Here is a 21,448-nt window from a genome sequence, read left to right as displayed (position 1 = left end):
CAGATTAAAGAAAACAACATTAACAACATCAGTAAGGGCCCTCTTAGACCGGTTTTGTCACTGATACCCCCACTTTGGGTTAACCACTATCCTAGCTTCTAATACCATCACTTAGTTTTACCTGTTTTTAGACTGTATAGAAATGGGCTCATATAGTGGGTACCTGCTTTTATAACTTTTTTTCCCTTTGACATTATACAGGGATGAGCAAAAGTAGATTTATAGTTATGAGTACGTGAAAGGGTTTATTCTGTATTATTATTTATTAACTAGAGGCTCAGTGCATGAAATTCTTGCAGGGATAGGATTCCTAGGCCTGGCCGGCAATCAGTACTGATCAGGGCCTTCCGGATGCCGGCCGGGTCCTTCCTTTGTTCCGTGCCACCTCCTGGAGGTCAGTGCACGTCATAATGAGTGATTGAACTCCCAGTCTCCCGGTCGAACTCCCAAGGGGACAATTTGCATACTAGGCTTTTATATATAGATTATTATTATTATTATTAACATACTTTGCCCACCCTGTATTTGTTAGATTTATCCATATTGTGGTAAACACCAGCTCCAGTTCACTCATTCTCATGGCTGTAATGTAAAATGAATTTATCACAATGTATTTACCCACTCAATTGTTGCTAGGCATTATCAATTTTTTTTTCAGTCTTTCCATTGCATCACCACAAAGCCAGGTTCAGAGTGCAGTGCAGTGGAAAGCGTATGGTTTCTGTAGTAACAAAATATCTGGTTAAAGCTTGCTTCTGTTAATAACTTGATACTATATATCATTTATGTGTTTTTGGACAGATTATTTGGCCATTATAAGTGTTGATGTAGGATATGGATAATAATGCATATCTGTGATGACATATAGCAAGTAGACAGTAGATAGTAATTATTATTATAACGCCTATAAAATATTTGATATTGGCTTGAAAATCACTTATGGATTACTGTCACATAGCGTAGCTCTTGTAGCATTCCCCTCTGCCAGGACATGCACTGGCCTTTGAAATGCAGGGTGGACATGTACCCTACCAGGTTTCTGCCTTGTTCCATCTTCTGTATTTTTTCAACCCCATCTATCTCCAAATCAGGTCCTTTTCCTAAACTTCTTTCTATAATCTCTGTTCATGGAGAAAAAACAGCAACAAGACTGACAATCTTATGTTTTATAGCCAATTCCTTTTTGCCTGCCATCTATTAGGTGACAACATAGCTTCCACAACAGTCCTAACTCTCCAAAAAGTGGGCTAAATACATCCTCAGATGTGTCAGATAGTTTGGCTCTGGACCACCAGAGACCACACAAAGGCTTGATTCAGTGGCTGTTCCACTTTGGCAAGGGCATTCTTGAAAGAGAACTAAAAACATCATACTGTGGGCAAATCTGACAAGACCCTAAAAATATGAATCAAAGGGTACAAATGCTTTCCCTGTCATGTGTCCAAGGGGGGTGACTGAGTCTTTATTCTGTAGTCTCCAATGGACAGCCCAGCATTCTGCACTGCAGGATGAAAGACCCATTATGAACAGAGATAGACTGGGCCTCATTTATCCTCCCTTGACCTTGGAGAGAGGGGAGGAAGTTGCATGGTGCTGACAAGGGAAATAATGGTGGAAAAGGTTCTGCTAATCAAGTGATAGCTAAAATACACACATATGGAGGACTCACAAATTTTGTGTGTGCTGGGACTTTTGAGGGGTGAGAGCGTTAGAAAGAGTTAACAAAACAGGAGTTTAGCATAGGTAGATAAAGAACTCTAAAGCCAGTAGACAAGAAATTGGAGAAAAGGGCAAAGAAGTGGATCATACTTGACTTATCCTAGTCACCAGAAATAAAGATTTATATTAACTCAATATAAGAAATGTTAAAGTGCATGGACTCAGAGCCAAGAAACTTGAGTTCAAATCCTGGATTTGTCACTTGCTTTTGTCCCTGTAAAATAAGCCTAATAATAATCACAAACAAGATGTAATTAAGGTCCCAGACTAGAAAAATGTTATCAACCCTAACAGTGAAAAGTAAAGATGTGGCTGACAAGAGTTGAGGGTTAAGAGGTAGTGAAGAAAGACAGAGGTGCTAATATCTTCATCTTACCAAGCTACAGTGAAAAAAAAAAAAAAGTTAATGGAGTAAGAAATAAGGGTCTAAAAATATTAAAGTAGAGGTAAGCAATAGAAGCACTAGAATGATGTTATAATTATCAAAAATTGCAAGAAGAGGAAAAGAAGAAGGTATGAGCAATAATAAAGAAATAGCAATATAAGCATATTTTTTCAAAAATACAAAAATAACCATCAAAATAATAAATGTTTCTATCACACAGATGGGGTTGAAAAAATATAGAAGATGGAATAAGGCAGACACCTCATAGGGTACATGAATTTGCCCACAGTGATGTTTTTAAAATGGTTAAAAATTAATACCTATGAGGAGTAGAGAAATATGAGAGACTGTTGAGATATTTACAGATCCTATTTTACTACTTTATATATTTTTAAATATATTTTTTATTGATTTCAAGGAGTAAGGGAGAGAGAAAGAGAAATAGAAACATCAATGATGAGAGAGAATCCTTGATCGGCTGCCTCCTGTTTTAAAAAATAGAATCCTATTTTAAAGAAAATAGTTCCACAAAAGTCCACCAGATAAAACAGATCCAAGGGAAATTGCTCTGGCTAAAGTATGGAGTTAGGAGCCCCACCTAAACAGTTTCTGGAGGGGGAGGGTAACTCTGATGGAGATGATACCTGTGAAATCATCTGGCTGGTGATTTCAAGCTTAGGAAGGCAATCAGAAACCATTGCACAACAGAAGCTATTTCCCAAGGCATCACAATGGTTAACCTGATGGGAACTGGTTATCTTTGTGAAATGACATATTAGAAAATAGCCTTCTGACAGTTTGTTATTGAATGGCCCTATCTATTGGGATGCAGTCACCCAAGTGGAACTGACAACAGAGTTCACTGGCCTGCAAATGGACTCTGCAAAGTAACTTGCATTAGCCAGTTACATCTCTGACCAACAGCTCAGAATCTATCCATAGGAGAAAAATATTATTTGAGTATCACAATCCACTCCCCTCCATGCTTGTCCCATTATCTTTCCACAGATTTCACACAAAACAATTATTATTTCAAGCGGTAATAGCATCAGTGTCATTTGAAAAGGTTAATCATGTTTGATAACCAAGATGTTTATTCACAATGTGTACCCTCTTAATTCTCAGAACTTTGTTATTTTGTTAACTTTTTAAAATTATCTATGACAAAAAGACATCTCCAACATCTTGCAGTGACGCAGACACAGATCTGGAGGCCTGGTGACATGAAACCCCTCCATAAATCAGTAGCCACTTGGGAAACATTCATTGCCTCTACCGTCTCTTTTTGCCTTACTCATTAACTTCTATTTTTTTTATTTTATTTGTAAATCAGAGTAAGCCCATCATAAATTGGAAAATTTCATTGGAAGCATTCTATTCTCCCCATTTTGCTGCCAAAGATAATGATGATGGTGATGGTGATGGTGATGATGATGATGATGATGACGACAACAACAATGACAGAAAACAGGTACTGTTTTCAGGTACTGTTCCAAGAACTTTATATTAGAATTTAAAAATCACTCATAGTCACATTAAAAAAAGGAAAACGATTTCCATTTTATATCCCACATATGAGTGAAATCATATGGTTCTTAACTTTTTCTGTCTGACGTATTTTGCTTAGCTTCACCCAATAAATTTAATTTTAAAAATCCCCCAAAGGGAAAAAGTCAAGTGAAATCAGCTTCAATAATATATTTTATTTAACCCAATATATCCAAAATGATATCATTTAAACATGTAATCAATATAAAATATTAATGAAACATTTCCATTTTTTCATATTATCCTCAGAATTGTTTATACACTAAATTCTGATATGCCAATTTCAATTACTCAACAGATGAAAATTTAGTTAATTGCCCTGATAATTACAAACAGAATAGGTGATTAGGAGTTATTTGTCCATGGTTCATGTTGTACACATGAGAAAACTGAAGACCAGAGAGAAGTGGTATCTCTCATAAAGGGAAATGAGCCCTAGTCTTACAACCAGAAGAACTGAATTCAAATCCAAGCTCTGCCACTTCCTTGTGGGAAACTGTTTATTGCCTTCACTATCTGATAAGCATAGACAGAGCACTCCCCGAAACCCCCCGAAGGCTGGGTGCCTTTGAAGCCCTCCCAAAGGTCTTAGCTAGGCGCCACCTCTGTTTGTCCAGACAGTGGTAGCTGAAACTACTCCCCCATTTATTATTATGTAAATCCTTGCTGATGGGCTAGTCTGCCTGTTGCAGGGGGTCACCTGCCTAGGGCTATGCTATAGGGGCATCCCAGATCAATAAAAGCTTGGTGAGGCCTGAGCATAAGGGAGAGAAGTCCTTCGGGACTTGCCGCCTGGTCCCCCAATATTGCAAAATTATCTCGTGTCTTTTTCTCTCATTTGCTGTGCGGCTCCTCTTTCAGATACCGAACCCTACTCCACGCGAGTCGTGGAAGGAAACACTCAACACTTCCTGGTTGAGTGCCTCAGACATTACATCTCACTGAATCTTGGTATCTTCATCTGTAAACATGGGATAATAACCTTTACTGTACAAGGCTGCTCTGGGGTTCAAATGGGAATATACATCTATATTTGTAAGGTCCTACAAAGCACATACCAACACTAATAAAGTCAAAGGAGCCATCTCCCAGCAATGCTGGGTGTATCAGTCTGGGCCCAATCAAGAGATAGAAATCAGTATAAAAATTAATAAACTACAAATTTACTAAACTAAAAAAAGGAAATATAAGATATACGGAAACTAACTCTGTACAGTTCCACAGGCTGAGGAAAGGTACCCCAGGGAGAATGAATTTGGAAGGGGTTTAGATCTCACTGAAAAAAAGGTATAATAATTTAAGCCACTGAATAGCAGAGAAGTTTGCTAGCTTGGCCTGGTGGTCTGCAGTCACAAAGTAAGAAGGAGGCAACTCTCCAGAATGCAGAGGGGAAAAGACAACCAGCAGACAGTGGGAAAGGTATACAGAGGATGGCAAAATCTCTAGATTGAAGTGAGCTTTGCAGAGCCATCCTGCTTCAGGGGAAACATCTTAAGGTACAACCAGCTTGTATGAGGGCTGGCAAAGGAAACATGGAGTAGCAGCTCTTTCTTAAGCCTTTATTCAGCAGGTGTGCCACATAGGGGACCTACAGAGGAAAGATGGGGGAAAGCATGGGTGGGGAGCCCTTCAGGGAGAGACGTATATTGAGAGAACTGCAAAAAGATTATCACCAGGCCAGGGGAGGCTTGGAGGTTACTGAGGGACCATGTATTCCGGGTGTGTGATGCGGCCAGAGTCCCACCAATATCTCACTCCCATTCTACTGGCCCAGCTGTGTAGCAGCCATAAACTTTAGGCGTACCCTTTCCTCTAACAATATCCTCCTAGCTGCTAGCACCTTCTGCTGAGAAAGCTTAACATCTTGTGCACTGTAAAGGAGAGATGTTTAAAGGAATTCTGTCCATTTTCACAGAACAGGTTTTGAGGAGTGTTCAAACTGAGAGACAATAAATAAACAAAATAGAGGGGTAGACTGGAAGCTACACTCTCTTGTCCTAATTTCAGAGCTCTGTCTGCTACCTTACATTTTACTACTAGGAGGATTTTAGATAGTTTCTTGAAAACGACTCTCACACCAAACGTTGATCACTTTCCTTGTATGTGTATAGGTTGGCCCCACTGATAAAGAAGTAAGGAAAAAATAGGAATTTAACCTTTCTGAGTCTCGGTTTCTTCATTAGGATAATGGATATTATACATCCTACAGGTTTGCGGTAATAATTAAGGGAAGATAGTGTATGTAAAATCGTCAGCCCAGGCCTGTGATATAGGAAGTATATAATAGAAATTCATTTCCATCCCCTCAGATGACATGAAGTCAACCACTGCAGCAAATTCTTCCTTTCCTTTTTCCTATTCTCATCCAGGAATGAATGTAAACCATGTGTAAAGGTTTTTATGTCATCTATTCTTCATCCTTTTTATTCAGTATTATGTAACAATTATCAAGTCAATTACAAGCAGTTAATTATTTTCATATCACACTTGTGATTATAAAGATTCTTCTCTCCTATTATATACTTGTCCAATTAACTATTCATGTTATTGAGACTTCAGATGAACTGAGTGGAATCCAGAAATGCTGTGCTATCCAGAGAACTGACTGTGCTTGAATGCCAATCACTCAAATAATGTCCATGTTACCTTGAATGATGACATCAGGCAGTGGGAGCACTTCTACTAGTCTGCTCTTTCTTCTCATAACTTGCTACTTTCATATCCTGGATCCAAACTGTTGGTCATGATATTGCAGATAATAACCACTGAATGATATGTTATTAGTACTAAAAAGGCCAGATGCTTGGTCAAGTTACTACATTTAGTTCTGGTAGACACTCTTGGTTACATGGTGCATACATATTGTAGCTCACAAAACAGGCCTACACCTAGCTGATAAGAATAAATTTCATAATTATTCATACCCCTTTATGAGAACCTGAAAAATCGGCATTCTATAAGTAATCAAGCTGAGATTAACTGGCACAAAGCTGTCCAACTGATATTTCTACATTGAAGGAAATGTTCTATATCTGTGCTGTCCAATATAGTGGTTACTAACCACATGTGCCGATTGAGCAGTTGAAATATAACTGGTTCCACTAAGCAACTGATTTGTTAATTTATTTCATTTGCACAGCTATCAGCTACTATATTGCACAGCACAGATATGGATATTATGGCTTAATGGAATGGGAGATTTGAAGCTAAAAAGATCCTTAGATCTAAATCCTGGCTACTGTCACTTACTAACTATATAACTTTAGTCATGTTCTTTCCCTTGTCCAAATCTTAGACCCCATTTGTGAATGGATCCTAAAATCTAGCCCTTCAGATGTGTCTGCTGATAATACCAGAACCTCACAGGTTTGTTGTAATTAGAGAATTAATAAAAAGCATCTAGTCCAGTGCTCAGTACATAATAAGTAGTCTTCACTTTTAAATATATATATATATTTATTAATTTCAGAGAGGAAGGGAAAGCGAGAGATAGAAACATCAAAATGAGAGAAAATCATCCATTGGCTGCCTCCTGCACACCCCCTACTGGGAATCAAGCCCACAACCCGGGCATGTGCCCTGACAGGGAAGTGTGACCAGCTTGGTTCATAGTTCGATGCTCAACCACTGAGCCATAGCAGCCAGGATAAGTAGTCTTCAAATAATAGCTATTATTATCACACTCCTCATTTGCCAGATGGAGAACCTGAAATTCCCAAAGGAGAAGTGTCTTGTCCAGAGATACATAACTAGTTGAAGGCAAAGCCAGAAGCCAATTAATTTTCTCATCTTTTTTGATGATGTGTTTTCTTATATAGATAAACCCTTCTCCCCCCCGCCCCCCCCCCCCGAAAACTGAAAAGTGGTTGCCAAACAACTGTTCAAGTGCTGTAAAAAATATACAGCACTTGTGATATTTATCTTATATGTTATGCATATAAAAGAAATGTACCTTGGTGAAGCCTATTTGCTCCTTCCGAAAACTTTCCAGGGGTTTGATCAGCAAATCACTAGCATTGTGTACCTAGAGAATAGAAAGAACACACAAAACAATTTTTAGTTTAGCAAAATCAGATTCAAGATTCCTTGTTACTAGGGCATTTCCTTGTAATATACCATCCAGTGAAATGTTAACTAGTGTGCTGGCTCTTTGGGTTTTGTTGCTGTCATTTTCCTATATTGGTCTCTTAAAATCAAATGCTTTGAAAGGAAATGAGAGAAGGAACATTAGAGACATTTCTCTGTAATTTTACCGGTAGTCTGATCAGATATTTTAATTGAAAAATATCCAAATAAATCAACAAACGACAAGTGCTGGTGAGGATGTGGAGAAAAAGGAACCCTCATGCACTGCTGGTGGGAATGCAGACTGGTTCAACTACTATGGAAAACACTATGGAGTTTCCTCAAAAAATTATTAAAAATGGAACTCCCATTTGACCCAGTAATCCCACTTCTAGGAATATATCCCAAGAAATCAGAAACACTAATCAGAAAAAAATATATGCACCCCTGTATTCATAGCAGCATAATTTAAATAGGTAAGATTTGGAAACAGCCTAAATGCCCATCAGCAGATGAGTGGATTAAAAAACGGTGGTACATCTACACAATAGAATACAATACTGCTCTAAAATAAAAGGAACTCGTAACATTTGCAACAGCATGGATGGACCTGGAGAGCATTATACTAAGCGAAATAAGCCAGTTGGAGAAAGATAAATATCACATGATCTCACTCATTTGTGGAATATAATGAACAACATAAACTGATGAACAAAAATAGATCCAGAGACACTGAAGCATCGAACAACAGTCCAACCTCAGAGGGAAGGTGGGGGGATGGGTAAGAGAGCAACCAAAGGTATTGTATGCATGCATATAAGCATAACACATGAACACAGACAGTAGTGGGGTGAGGACATGAGCTGGGGGGTGGGAATGGCTGGGGAGAGGTCAATGAAGGAAAAAGGAGATATATGTAATATTTTAAACAATAAAGAATTTTTTTTTAAAAAAAGACAAATATCCAGAGTCATGTCCACAAACACACACAGGAAGCCTGAAGTATGTGTGGTAAGTAGAAAAGAGAGTGAAAAATACATGAAAAGGCCAGTTTTACGAAGCGCAAACTACTTCATGGGAAGCAAATGAGTTAGCAATAATACCATTAGGATAAATTGTTTCTAGTCTTCTCCTAGTATGTCATAAAACCAGAACATGTCCTTCAGAATTTTGTGTATTATTAAAAGCAACAGACAGAACACTAGACCAGGCCTTCCAATTACCTAATTATAGATGCTCAGAAGCTGATAGGAACAGCCTGAGCCTGTCCAGGTACTAAAATATTGGCATTGATATGTTCTAGAGATATAAAAACATCATCTCCAAATCAAATCCCTTATTCAATGGGCACATAGAGATACATAAAACTTTGTCTTCATGTAAACCTCTTGGCAGCTGTCCAAAGCAGCAAGTGGGGTTTGTTTCTTCAGTGGTGTGAATTATTTGCACTTTATTGGAGGACTTTAGCAAACACATCTGAAGGGCTGGATTTTAGGACGTGTTGCATTAATTTTGATCTACTAAAAGACATGTAACTGAGGGACTGGCTTTCTTGTCAGATGAGACATAAAGTATCAATAAGACAAGATAACAACAATAGAAGACAGAGTCAAAAGCCAATTTTGACCAGTCCTGTATTCTCCAAACTAAGAAGCAATTTTTAAACTACCACCAAAAAGCATTTGGCAAATTGGGGCTATATATATATATATATATATATATATATATATATATATATACACTAGAGGCCCAGTGTACAAAAATTTGTGCACTCGGGGGGGTCCCTCAGCCCGGCCTATGCCCTCTTGCAGTCTGGGACCCCTCGGAGGATGTCCACCTGCTGGCTTAGGCCCGCTCCCTGGGGGACCGGGCCCAAGCTGGCAGTCAGACATCCCTCTGGCAGCCCGGCAGACCTTGGGGGATGTCCACTTACCAGTAGGGAGCAGACCTAAGCTGCAGTCAGACATCCTTAGTGCTGCTGAGGAGGCGGGAAAGACTCCCACCACCACCGCTGTGCTGGCAGCCATCAGCCTACCTTGTGGCTGAGCAGAGCTCCCCCTGTGGGAGCACACTGACCACCAGGGGACATCTCCTGCATTGAGCATCTGCCCCCTGGTGGTCAGTGTGTGTCAGAGCAACCAGTCATTCCCAGTCGTTCTGATGTTAGGGTCAATTTGCATATTACCCTTTATTATATAGGATAGAGGCCTGGTGCACGAGTGGGGGCCGGCTGGTTTACCCTGAAGTGTGTCCCAGATGAGGGTGGGGGTCCCACTAGAGTACCTGGCCAGCCTGGGTGAGGGGCTGATGGGTGTTTGCAGGCTGGTCACACTCCCTTCAGGGTAGGGGTCCCCACTGCGGTGCCTGGTCAGCCTGGGTGAGGGGCTGATGGCTGTTTGCAGCTGGTCACACCCCTTTCAGGATGGGGGTCCCCACTGGGTTGCCTGGCCAGCCTGGGTGAGAGGCTGATGGTTGTTTGCAGTCTGGTCACAACCTCTTCAGGGTGGGGGTCCCCGCTGGGGTGCCTGCCCAGCCTGGGTGAGGGCTGATGGCTGTTTGCATGCTGGTCACGCCCCCCCTAGTGGGAACCCTCACCCCATGGAGGTTTGGCCAGCCTGGGTGAGGGGCTGAGGGCCGTTTTCAGGCTGGCCAAGCCCCCTGGTGATGGAAGCTCCCAGCCTTCCCTTTTTTTCTTTTTTCTTTTTATTCTAGGATTTATTTACCTTGTATAATTGAAATTTTGTAGCCTTGTGTGGAGCTCAGAGCTGGCCAGGGTGGGCAGGAAGCTTGGCTTCCTCCATCGCCAGAGGCAACCCAAGCCTCCTGCTCACTCCAGCTCCGTGGGCCCGGCCGGCTGAAAGCAGGTATCTGGGGTTTATTTATCTTCTATAATTAAAACTTTGCTGCCTTGAGTGGAGCTCAGAGCCGGCAGCGGCAGGCGGGAAGCTTGGCTTCCTCCATCACTGGAGCAACCAAGCTTCCAACTGGCTCCAGCTCTGTGGCTGCCGGACGCCATCTTGGTTGGGTTAATTTGCATATAGTCACTCTGATTGGCTGGTGGGTGTGGCTTAAGGTGTAGCGAAGGTATGGTCAATTTGCAAGTTTGTATTTTATTAGTGTAGATTTATCCAGGTCCTACAGGCACTTTGGATCTCCTGTGTTGTATCCAGGTATGAGTCAAGGTTCAATTAAATGGGCAAACTTTTATCCAATCAAATAGCTCCACTAACTGCCCTGGTATAAAAAATAAAGACACCAGTGACTCTCAATTAGAAACAAGAATCCGTCTACTGAAAGTACCAGGCTGTCGCTCTTGCCCCGCATGCACTACACTTCTGTGGATTATGGATTACATGCTATTAACTTTGTATGCCCACATGGAAACAAATTAAGTGTTGGTGTCAAATTCAGTGCAGGGAGTCATTTTTTGAGCTTTGTAGAGGTTTTAAAACATGGCCAAAAAATTCTGTGACTCTCCTCTCATTGTGAGCTTAGGTCTCTGTCCCCTACCTTGAATATGATGGATTTGTTACTGTTTTGAACCAACAGAGTACAGAAGAAGTGATACTATGAGACTTGCCACTTCTAAAGAGAGTAGCATGTATCAAGCTGATATATGAGTATTCATTCAGGTGAGCCCTTGCATATGCAGGCATCCAGTTGTTGTTTTTTATGTTCCAAGGGGCATTTTGTTGCATAGGAAGTGGTCATACTGACCCATAAGGCTACTGCTTTTTATATGTGTGGCCTGTCTCAATCTAGAAAGTAGTGCATGATTCACCAAAATTGGAGTCTATAGTTTTCCCTTAATGACATTGGCAATATTGCTCCCACTCTCCTACAAAACAAATAGATACTCTGAACCTCTTCATCTCTTTGACATTAATTGGTTATTATACTACTTTCTGCCAAAACACAGAGCTAGAGATGTATGAAAAGGTTACACTGAAGCTTGGTTCTGTTTTCTTTTTCATTCTTTTTTATCCTTAACTTAAAATTCTAGCAACTAGTTATTCTGTGTCAACTGTAATTAGAAAGTAATTTTAAAAAGAAGAAATCTAGCAACAACTCATAAATGCTGGTCCTTAATCCCCTTTCTGATCACTGCATCCATTTTGTGAGCTCTCTAGGAGAAAAGTTCCTATCCTACCTGTTATGTCAGGGTAGAATCCCCGGAATAATAAGGGACATGCTAAACATATTAGTGAGTATATCTAATCAGGTTTCTATTGAATGAAGCACATATTAACACTAGATAGGACATTTAGAAGGGTAGAGATGGTATTCAACCCAGTAGTGAAAAACTGCTTAGTAATCTTTGATGGTTAACCAATTACCAAAAGAAGGAATGAAGGACAGACTGTTTTAAATATCATGGGCCTCTTTAGGTTATTCTTGGCAGTCCTCAAAGACAGACCTTGCACATTGCCTATAAAGTCCCCTTCAGAGTCATAAATTCACTTAGGCAAACCTCCTATCTTTAACTATACAGGAAGTCTGTCATCCAGACTTCTAAAGGCCACCTTCTAAGGTACTACAACCTCCACTAGGGTATTGTTTAAGAAATCACAGCTGGGATGCTCCTTCTCATTTCTTCCCTCCTTAGTTCTTTCCACAATTTAAATTCATTTCTGAGGGTGACTAAAACATTTGCAATTGTCACATGCTAGGACTTTGAACTTACTATTTGATCTTCTAAAGCTTCTTTTGGTCTCTTCTTATAGAAAGGATAAAAAGCTGATTTTAAAAAGGTGATTAACATCTCCCACATTATCCATATTGGGGTATTAGAGTCCAAGAAATGGAAGAGGTGCAGTCAAGAAATGAATTTCTGGCATATTGTGAAAGGCCCTCATTGAGCCTAACCTTCACAGCATTCATGAAATTAAATGGGAAATGGGGAGCCAACACTCAGTACATGACTGAAGAGTTGTGGAGACAGAGGGGCACAACATAATTAAAGACAGAAGAAAATGAGTCACTCTTTTGGCAAACAGCCAGCAAGAAGGGTGAGAAAAACAACATCTCAAAAGATGAATCCTACTTCAATATTTGAGAGCTTTGTAATTGGGTAAATAAAAGAGATCAAGAAACAAATAGGGCTGAAGAGAGTACAGCTGAGCTTTCTGATGGTATATGAATAAAATGGGGGTGAATGGCTTTGAGATCAACATTGGCAGCAGCCCAGAAACTCTTCAGGCAGGAAAAATACCATTTAGTAGAGTGTGGATTAGTTAGTAAGTCAGATACCAGACTCCAAGGAAACTACCCATATTGGCCTTTCAGTCCCCTTAGAAGAAAATCTCTTGAATTAAGAAATTTCCCAAGTGAAATTTCCACAAGCAAAATCATGGAAGCAACAAAAGGTAACTAAACACAATACACATAATCAGTGATTTTTGCTATTACTAGTAATAAAACACTTTCATATTTATTAAATTTGGAGTATTTAAAACAACTTTGGGAGTTGAAGATTATTTTCATCATTTTACATATGAAGAAAGAGAGACTCAGAGAAATGTGTGATAAATCTAAAGTTAACAAGTAAATTAGTGGAACAGCCATTATTAGAGCCTAATAGTCTCTAATTCTCTTAACTCCAAGCCCTGCTTTCAATGCTACTTCTCTAGAAGCCTACATGAAATGAGAGCAGTATTCTGAGAAGCCAGTACCACAATATTGAAAAGGAAGAGTGATTACAGATGAAAGAACTCTTGATATCGGAATAAATGGGCTTAACAGAAATGGTCTGCCAATAGGAATACATCCTATGAAGGAAACAAAAGGTAGAATTCTTTGTTGTCCTCCACAAAGTTCCAACAACCAAAAAAAGAAATGAGCAAAAGGCCTGAACAAACACACCTCACCAAAGATGATCTACATATAGGAAATGAACATACGAAAAGATGCTCTACATCATACATCATCAGAAAAATGCAAACTACACTAGCAATGAGATCTCACCATACACCTATTAAACACATTGCAGATCAGTAGTTTTATTGCTAGCTTTACTCAGTGGCCAGATGAGTTTCCATTGAATGAGTACAAAAAAACGTTTTACATAAATGTTAAAGGCATGCTTTAAAATTAAATGCCCCTTGCATTTTGAAGTTATTTATTACATGTTATTACAAGCTTTTATCTTTTAAAAGAAATCTCGTGATTGCCCACAAGCCTTAGAATAGAAAACACGAGAATTCTCGTGATCTGTCCACAATGTGTTAAAATGGGTAAAATTCAAAATACCTGATAGCATCAAATCTGGCAAGGATGTAGAGCAACAGGAACCCTCATTCATTGCTGGTGGAAACGCAAATGCTACAGTCACTTTGAAATCATGGGTGGGGGGGGGGACATTGGGGGATAAAGACACATATGTAATACCTTAATCAATAAAGAAAAAAATTATATAAAAAAATAAAATAAAATAAAGTTTGGCAGTTTCTTACAAAATTAGCCCTGCTATTGCCATACAATCCAGAAAATTCACTCATAAATTTATCCAAGAGTTGAAAATTAATGTCATAAAAATCTGCACACATGTTTATGAAACATAGTAATCCCTTCTTTGGAAAACTGCTGAATAAAACTGCTGTTTGAACTACTCTGTTATTCTTAGTCTCTTATTCTGTAGGTCAACTCTGTTATTGTTAGATAGTCTCTTATTATGTAAAATAACTTTGTTTTTTAGCTTGAATAATAGAAATGATAAGCTTAATTGTCTGACCTTGCAAGCTAGCCATCTAACATAAGGGACTGATACACTGATACTGATGCCAGCTGTCTGTATAGCTATGTACCCAAGGTTCCAGGTGTCTGTATAAATATGATATGTACTCAAGGTTACAAGTTGTCTGTATAGATATGACAAGTGTTTGCTAGATATGATATGTACTCAAGGTTACAAGCTGTCTACAAAAATAACTTAACACAAAGAACTAGAAGAATATAAAAAGGAAATACTCCTTACTGTGTTTGTTCAGAATTTGACAGAGGTAATCTGCTCTGAACCTGCGCTCAATAAAGATGACTCCTAACTAATTAGCTCATTAAGGCATCTTGTCTAGCTCGCTGATTTGCAATACAACATTTATAGCACCTTTATTTGTAAATGACAAAATTCGAAGCAACCAAGATGTCCTTCAATAGGTGAAAATATAAACAAACTGTAGTACTTCCATATAATGGAATATATATCAGTGATAAGAGTAAATGAGCTATCAAGCCATGAAAATATGAAAAGACATGAACAATCTTTAAATGCATATTGCTAAGTGAAAGAAGCAAATTTGAAAAGGCTACATACTGTATGACTCCAATGATATGACATTCTAGAAAAGATAAAACACAGTAAAAGGAAAGATCTGTGTTTGCCAAGGGTTCTTATATAAGGGAAGGAGAAAGGGATGACTAAGTTAAGAACATGGGCATTTTAGGTCTGTAAAAACATTCTGTATGATGATACTTTATTGGTGAATTCATGTCATTATACATTTGTCAAAACCCATAGAATGTTCAACAGAAAGAGTAAATATAATGTAACCTATGGACTTTAGTTACTAATATTGTGTCAGTATTCGCTCATGAATTGAAACAACTGTACAACACTTGCGAGATGTTAAAAATAGGGGAAACTGTGTGTGGGAAGGGGTAGGGGGAGAAAGGGAGCATATGAAATCTCTCTGTACTTCCCACTCAATTTTCCAATAAAACTAAAATTGCTGTAACTATAAAGTCATTTTTAATTAAACTTTAAATGTAAGAAATAAGTTTTCATAATAGATTTGCATTAATCAATCATCTATAATAATAAAAGTGTAATATGCTAATTAGACTGGACAGCTGGACAACCTTCCAGATGAAGTTGGGCTGCGAGGGCTGAGGCAAGCCGCCATGGCTGTGAGGGGTGAGGCAAGCCACTGCGGCTGCAAGGGCTGAGTCCCTTGAACGAATTTCATGTATCAGGCCTCTAGTATGTAAATAAAGCCCATATTATTACTGGAAGCAGAGACAAATAAATGGATAATTTGCTTAAGAACAAAAAGATCATAATTTTGGTGAAATATTCAACAGTCCAGTTTAGTGTCCTCTGAAATCCTTTCTCACTGAAATGAATAGGAATAGGATTTCCACACTAATTTCTCTTGACCTGAGATGCTAAACTCTCAGGGTGGGAGCTTGAGCTTAAATAGCCAGATCTATTTTCTGTCTTTACAGTACCAGGAAGCCATGAGACAAAAACCAAAACAATAGAGCATTCATCTAACCAAAGAAGACAGGGAAAATTCCCAATATAAGCAATGTTCTAGGCTCCAGGCCCAGTAGCAGTGACCTACCATCATCATCCTTTCATTTTCAACTTCATTGAGTAATTCAGCAAATTCCTTGAAGGATTCAGCTAAAAGGATAAAAAAAAAAAATTAATCATGGTACTTGATGGGCAAGTAGACAGAGATCTGTACAACAGGAGGTAGGAACCTATGTCCCACACCCACATGGCCACTAAAAGAATGTATCAAATATAAGGTCAATAGAAGAATGTGTTCCGTGCTGTCCAGTGTTTGTTTTATCTTTTCCGTTTCTTATTTTGCCAATACCCCCACCCAAAAGATTTTTTTCTCCAGTTTTATTGATATAATTGACATACAACAATATACAAGTTTAGGGTGTATGGCATAATGATTTGATATACATATATTGTGGAATGATTACCATAAGTTGTTAGCATCCATCACCTCATATACTTAAAAAAACTTTGTTTTTCCTTGTTATGAGAACTTTTAGGAACTACTCTCTTTATAACTTTAAACTATACTGAAAGGAGTTTTTAGGGGTAAAATAGGAGTTTTTATGGGTGAAATAGGCAGGTTTAGGAAATTTGAGGAATTAAGGAGTCCATGGAAAAAGCACAGGGCTACAGAGCTGCAAATGGTACATTTCCATAGAATAAGGGAGCTGGAAACAGCAGAAGGCACATTCCTATAGAATAAGGGGACTGGGAGCTGCAGAAAGGTATACAAATACAGAATAAAGGGAAGGAAGCCTCTCATTCAAAAAGAGAAGAAGAAAGCCCAGAGGGAATAGGGAAACAATAAGGGAGAAGAAAGAAGGAGAGCCTCGAGTTTCCTATGTTAGGTTCAACCTTTGAGCTCTGGAGTTGCTATAGTGACCAAATCAGAAGGGGATAGTGACCAATCAGAGGGGATATCAAGTCACAAAGAACTGCAGCCTTTATAAACCTTAGGAAAAAGGGACTCAGTGGAACTCTTTCTTCTTCCCACGTGGGAGTCTGTGCTTGTTTCTCAATAAATTTCCACCTTTGCTATACCACCTTTTGTCCATGGTTTCATTCTTCTTCTCCACCAGACAAGAGCCTGGGAACCATCCTTCTTAAGGGAACACCGCGCATTTCCAGTCCAAATTTCCCGTTTCAATACTATACAGCATTCTTAACTATATTTATCATGTTCTACATAACATCAACAGCACTTAATTATAACTGAATGTTTATAACTTTAAACCACTTTCACCCAATTTCCCCAGCCCACCCCCATCTCTGTCAATCACAAATTTGACTTTTTTTTTATGAGTTTGGTTTGTTTAGATTCCATAAAGCAGTGATATCATACAGTGTTTGTCTTTCTCTGATTTTTTTCACTTAGTTTAACCTCCACAGGGTCCATCTATGTTGTTGCAAATAGCAAGATTTCCTTCATTTCTGTGGCTGAATAGTATTCTATCGTGTTTGTGTGTGTGTGTGTGTGTGTGTGTGTGTGTGTGTGTGTGTGTGTGTGATATTTTAAATATACTGTATATCATATTTTCCTTATTCATTCATTCATTCCTCAATAGACACTTAGATTGTTCCATGTCTTGAATATTAAATGTAATACTGCCATAAGCATAGGGGTGCAGATATCTTTTCAGCATTGTAATTTCATTTTTTTTAGATATATAGCCAAACGTGGAATTGCCAGATGATAAGGAAGTTCTATTTTTTTAATTTTTTTAAGAACTTCCATACTGTTTTTTATAGTGTCTGCACCAATTTACATTCCCACCAACGATGCACAAGTGATCCCTTTCCTCCACATCCTTACCAGCAATTACATCTTGTCTTTTTTATAATAGCAATTCTAACAAGCAAGAGGTCCTATCTCATCATGGTTTTTAATTGCATTTCCCTAATGACTAGTGATGCTGAGCACCTTTACATGTACCTGTTGACTACTTCAATATCTCTTTAGGAAAATATCTATTCAGGACCTTTGCCCATTTTTAAAGTGGATTATTTGGTTTTTTTGTTTGTTTGCTTTTTTGCTGAGTTGTATGAGTTCTTTATATATTTTTTATATTAGCCCCTTATCAGATAGATGACTTGCAAATATTTTCTCATTCCATAGGTGTGCATTTCATTCTGTTGATTATTTATTTGATGTAATCCAACTTGTGTAGTTTTATTTTATTTTATTACTTGTGTTTAAAGTGTCATAGCAAAAACATGACTGCTAAGACTCACCCCAAAAAGCTTTTCCCTTATTTTCTTCTCAGAGTTTTGTGGTTTCAGGTCTTACTTTCAAGTCTTTAATCCATTAAGAGTTAATTTTTGTGAGTAGTGTGTGACTAGGGAATGGTTTCATTATTTTACATGAGAATATCCAATTTTCCCAGCACCATTTGTTGAAAAGATTGTCATTTCTCCATTTAGTATTCTTGGGTCCCTTGTTAAATATTAGTTGATTATACATTTCTGAGCTCTCAATTCTGTTCCATTGCTCTCTGTGTCTACTAATAAACCTAAATCCATCCCTAAATTATAGCTTTGTTTCTCAGATTTCTGAAAAGCTTTTGTGGGATTGTAGGTGAAAGGGCATGTGGTATGTAAGAAATAGCATTAGATGGGGTAATAAATGACGAAGATTATAGTTTAAGAAAGAAATAGAAGGAGCAGGAGCTTGGGATAAACTTGGATTTATAGTCTCAGTCTACCATCCTCTTGATGTGCAATTTTTAATTAAGTAACTTGAACCCTTTGACATTCAGTTGCCTACCTTGTAAAATAGGCATAATAAAATACTTGAGAGTGTTGTTTTGAGGACTAAATTAGAAGGTAAATGTAGAATGCCAACTCATAGTCAATAATAAACATTACCTTTTCCCCATCCCAATGTTCTACTCTCCTAGTGCCAGTTCTGTCACTTACGGGTGAGGTGACTGGGCAAGTCACTTCTCCCTGGACTTCATTTTCCTAATATACTAAATAAATAAACTAATACATTTAAGCCAAATTAAGCTAGATAGTCTTAACCATCCCTTTCAATTCTAATAACTTCTATTTTAAAGTTCCCAACTTCTCACCACAAACAGGAAGTATATTCTTAAATGGTATCTGAATTACAACAAACATTATAAGTACAGAGAAACAAAGGAATCCATGTTAATATTTTTTTTTCTTCCCTTCCCAAATGAACTGCTCAACTAATCCAGCATTCCAAGTACAAATGAAACTAAGTTCAGGGTCAATACAGAACACCAAAAAAATGGCACTCTTTCCTTCTGAGGATTAAGTTACTGCACATATCCAGGGGAGTCACCTTTGCAAACGCCGCAAATTAAAAGCTCAATCTCGGCACAAAGAAGAAAAATACCCTAATCAGAAAGTGTAAATAGGAAAAAATATAAATGTTCACTGACCTGCTGTTCTCAAATACTTTAGCTAAAAAAGGTTCCAAGAGATTGTTTGTTATTCTGGCATTTTTCCATGTAAGCTCAGTTTGTTTCTTATCTTCATTGTAAATATGTGTATTCAATTATGTTGCCCATCTTATAATTGGGTTATTTGTGTTTATTAATGAGTAGTAAAAGTACTTATATATTCTGGACAAAAGTCCCTTATCAGATAGATGATTTTCAAAATTCCCTCACATAATGTGGGCTGTTTTTCAACTGTCATTTGAAGAAGGATTAAAATTTTGTTGAAATTCAATTTATCTACCTTCATTTGTCACTTGTACATTTAAGTATTTCATCCATTTCAACTTAATTTTTGTGAGTGGTGCATGATTGTGTTATACCTTTATTTCTTCTTCTAAGAGATTTGTACTTTTAACACATACTTTAGTTTCTTAATCTATTTTGAGTTAATTTTTGTACATGTTGTGTACAAACAGGCCTAACATCATTCTTTCACATGCGTCTCTCCAGTTATCCCAGTATTATATTTTATTAAATTTATTAAGGTGATATTGGCTAATAAAATTATGTGGCATTCAAATGTACAATTCAATAATACTTCATCTGTACATTGCATTATGTGTTTACCACCCAAAGTCAAATCTCCTTCAATTACCATATATTTGACCCCCTCCTAATCCCACACCCCCATCCCTCTGGTTAATACCACACTGTTGTCTGTGGCTATTAGGTTTTGTTTGTTTGTCTTGTTTGTTCATTTGTTGCTTTCAGTTTTATATCCCACATATGAGTGAAAAGTATGGTTCTTGACTTTTCTACCTGACTTCTTTTACTTAGCAGCATGATATTCTCAAGATCCATCCATGTTGTCACACTTGGCAGTATTTCTTCTTTTCTTATGGCTAAAAAGCATTCCAATGCACATATGAACCAAATAAGACATTGGCCTCCCAGCATTATTTATTGAAAAGAATATTCTTTCCACAGTGAATTGCCTTGGCACACTTGTCAAAAACCAATTAACCATAAGTAAGGAATTATGTTTGGTGTCTTAATTAAATTCTATAAAATTCTATGTCTGTCCTATGACAGTACGATACAGTCATGAAAACAATATCCTTGCAATGAGTTTTGAAATGGGAAACTGTAAGCCATCCAACATGGTTTTTTTTTGTTGTTGTTGTTGTTGTTTTGTTTTTGAAGATTGTTTGGCTATTCTAGCTAGATCCCTTGAATTTCTATAAGAATATTAGTATGATTTTATCAATTTCTGAGAGATAAGATTTTTTATAGTTATAACATTGAATATGTAGACCAATAGAAGGATCATGGAGAAATTAACAATATTGTCGTCTTTTTAAAAAAATGTTTATTGTTGAGAGCATTACAGATAACTCCCTTTCTCCCCCACTGACCTCCTCCATCTGGTTCCCACCCTGGGACAAGCCTTCACCATCATATTGTCTATGTCCATAGGTAATGCATAAATGCATATAAGATCTTTGGTAAATCTCTTCCCATCCCCCCTGACCCCTTCCCTCTGAGATTCATCATTCTGTCCATGTTGCCATATATCTGGTTGTATGTTATTCATCAGATTATTTTGTTCATTAGATTTCTTATTAATTTATTTTGACTTTTAGATTCAATTGTTGATAGATATGTATTTATTGTCATTTTATTGTTCATATTTCTTCTTTTTCTTCTTCATCTTCTTCCTCTGTTTTTTTCAGTTTCTTTTTCTTTATTGAATAAGATATTACAAATGTGTCCTTATCCTCCCAATATCCTCTCATCCCCCCAATCCTGCCCTCACCCTACCCCCCTGTTGTCCACATCCATCACTTATGCTTATATGCATGCATACAAGTCCTTTGGTTGATCTTTCCTCCTTAACCCCACCCTCCCGTGCCTTCCCTTTGAGTTTTGAGCATCTGATCGATGCTTCTCTGTCTCTACATCTATTTTTGTTCATTGGTTTATGTTGTTCATTATAATCCACAAATGAGTGAGAGCATGTGATATTTATCTTTC

At 38.0% G+C, this 21,448-nt stretch overlaps 1 protein-coding gene across 3 annotated transcripts in view; it reads right to left on the bottom strand.

The window, feature by feature from the left end:
* OPHN1 (oligophrenin 1) overlaps positions 1-21,448 on the bottom strand; it is a 604,444-nt gene that overhangs the window by 390,550 nt on the left and 192,446 nt on the right. For all 3 annotated transcript variants that reach the window (XM_036304626.1, XM_036304628.1, XM_036304627.1), the window contains exons 4-5: positions 16,057-16,118; positions 7,605-7,676 (exon numbers count right to left, since the gene is read on the bottom strand). In XM_036304626.1, the coding sequence (XP_036160519.1) occupies positions 7,605-7,676; positions 16,057-16,118 (134 nt within the window). The remainder of the gene's footprint in view (positions 1-7,604; positions 7,677-16,056; positions 16,119-21,448) is intronic.

This window comes from Myotis myotis, unplaced genomic scaffold (genome assembly GCF_014108235.1).
Source record: "Myotis myotis isolate mMyoMyo1 unplaced genomic scaffold, mMyoMyo1.p scaffold_m19_p_4, whole genome shotgun sequence".
Lineage (NCBI taxonomy): Eukaryota > Metazoa > Chordata > Mammalia > Chiroptera > Vespertilionidae > Myotis > Myotis myotis.
Note: the sequence above shows the minus strand (reverse complement) of the source record. Positions and strands in the feature narration are given on the sequence as shown.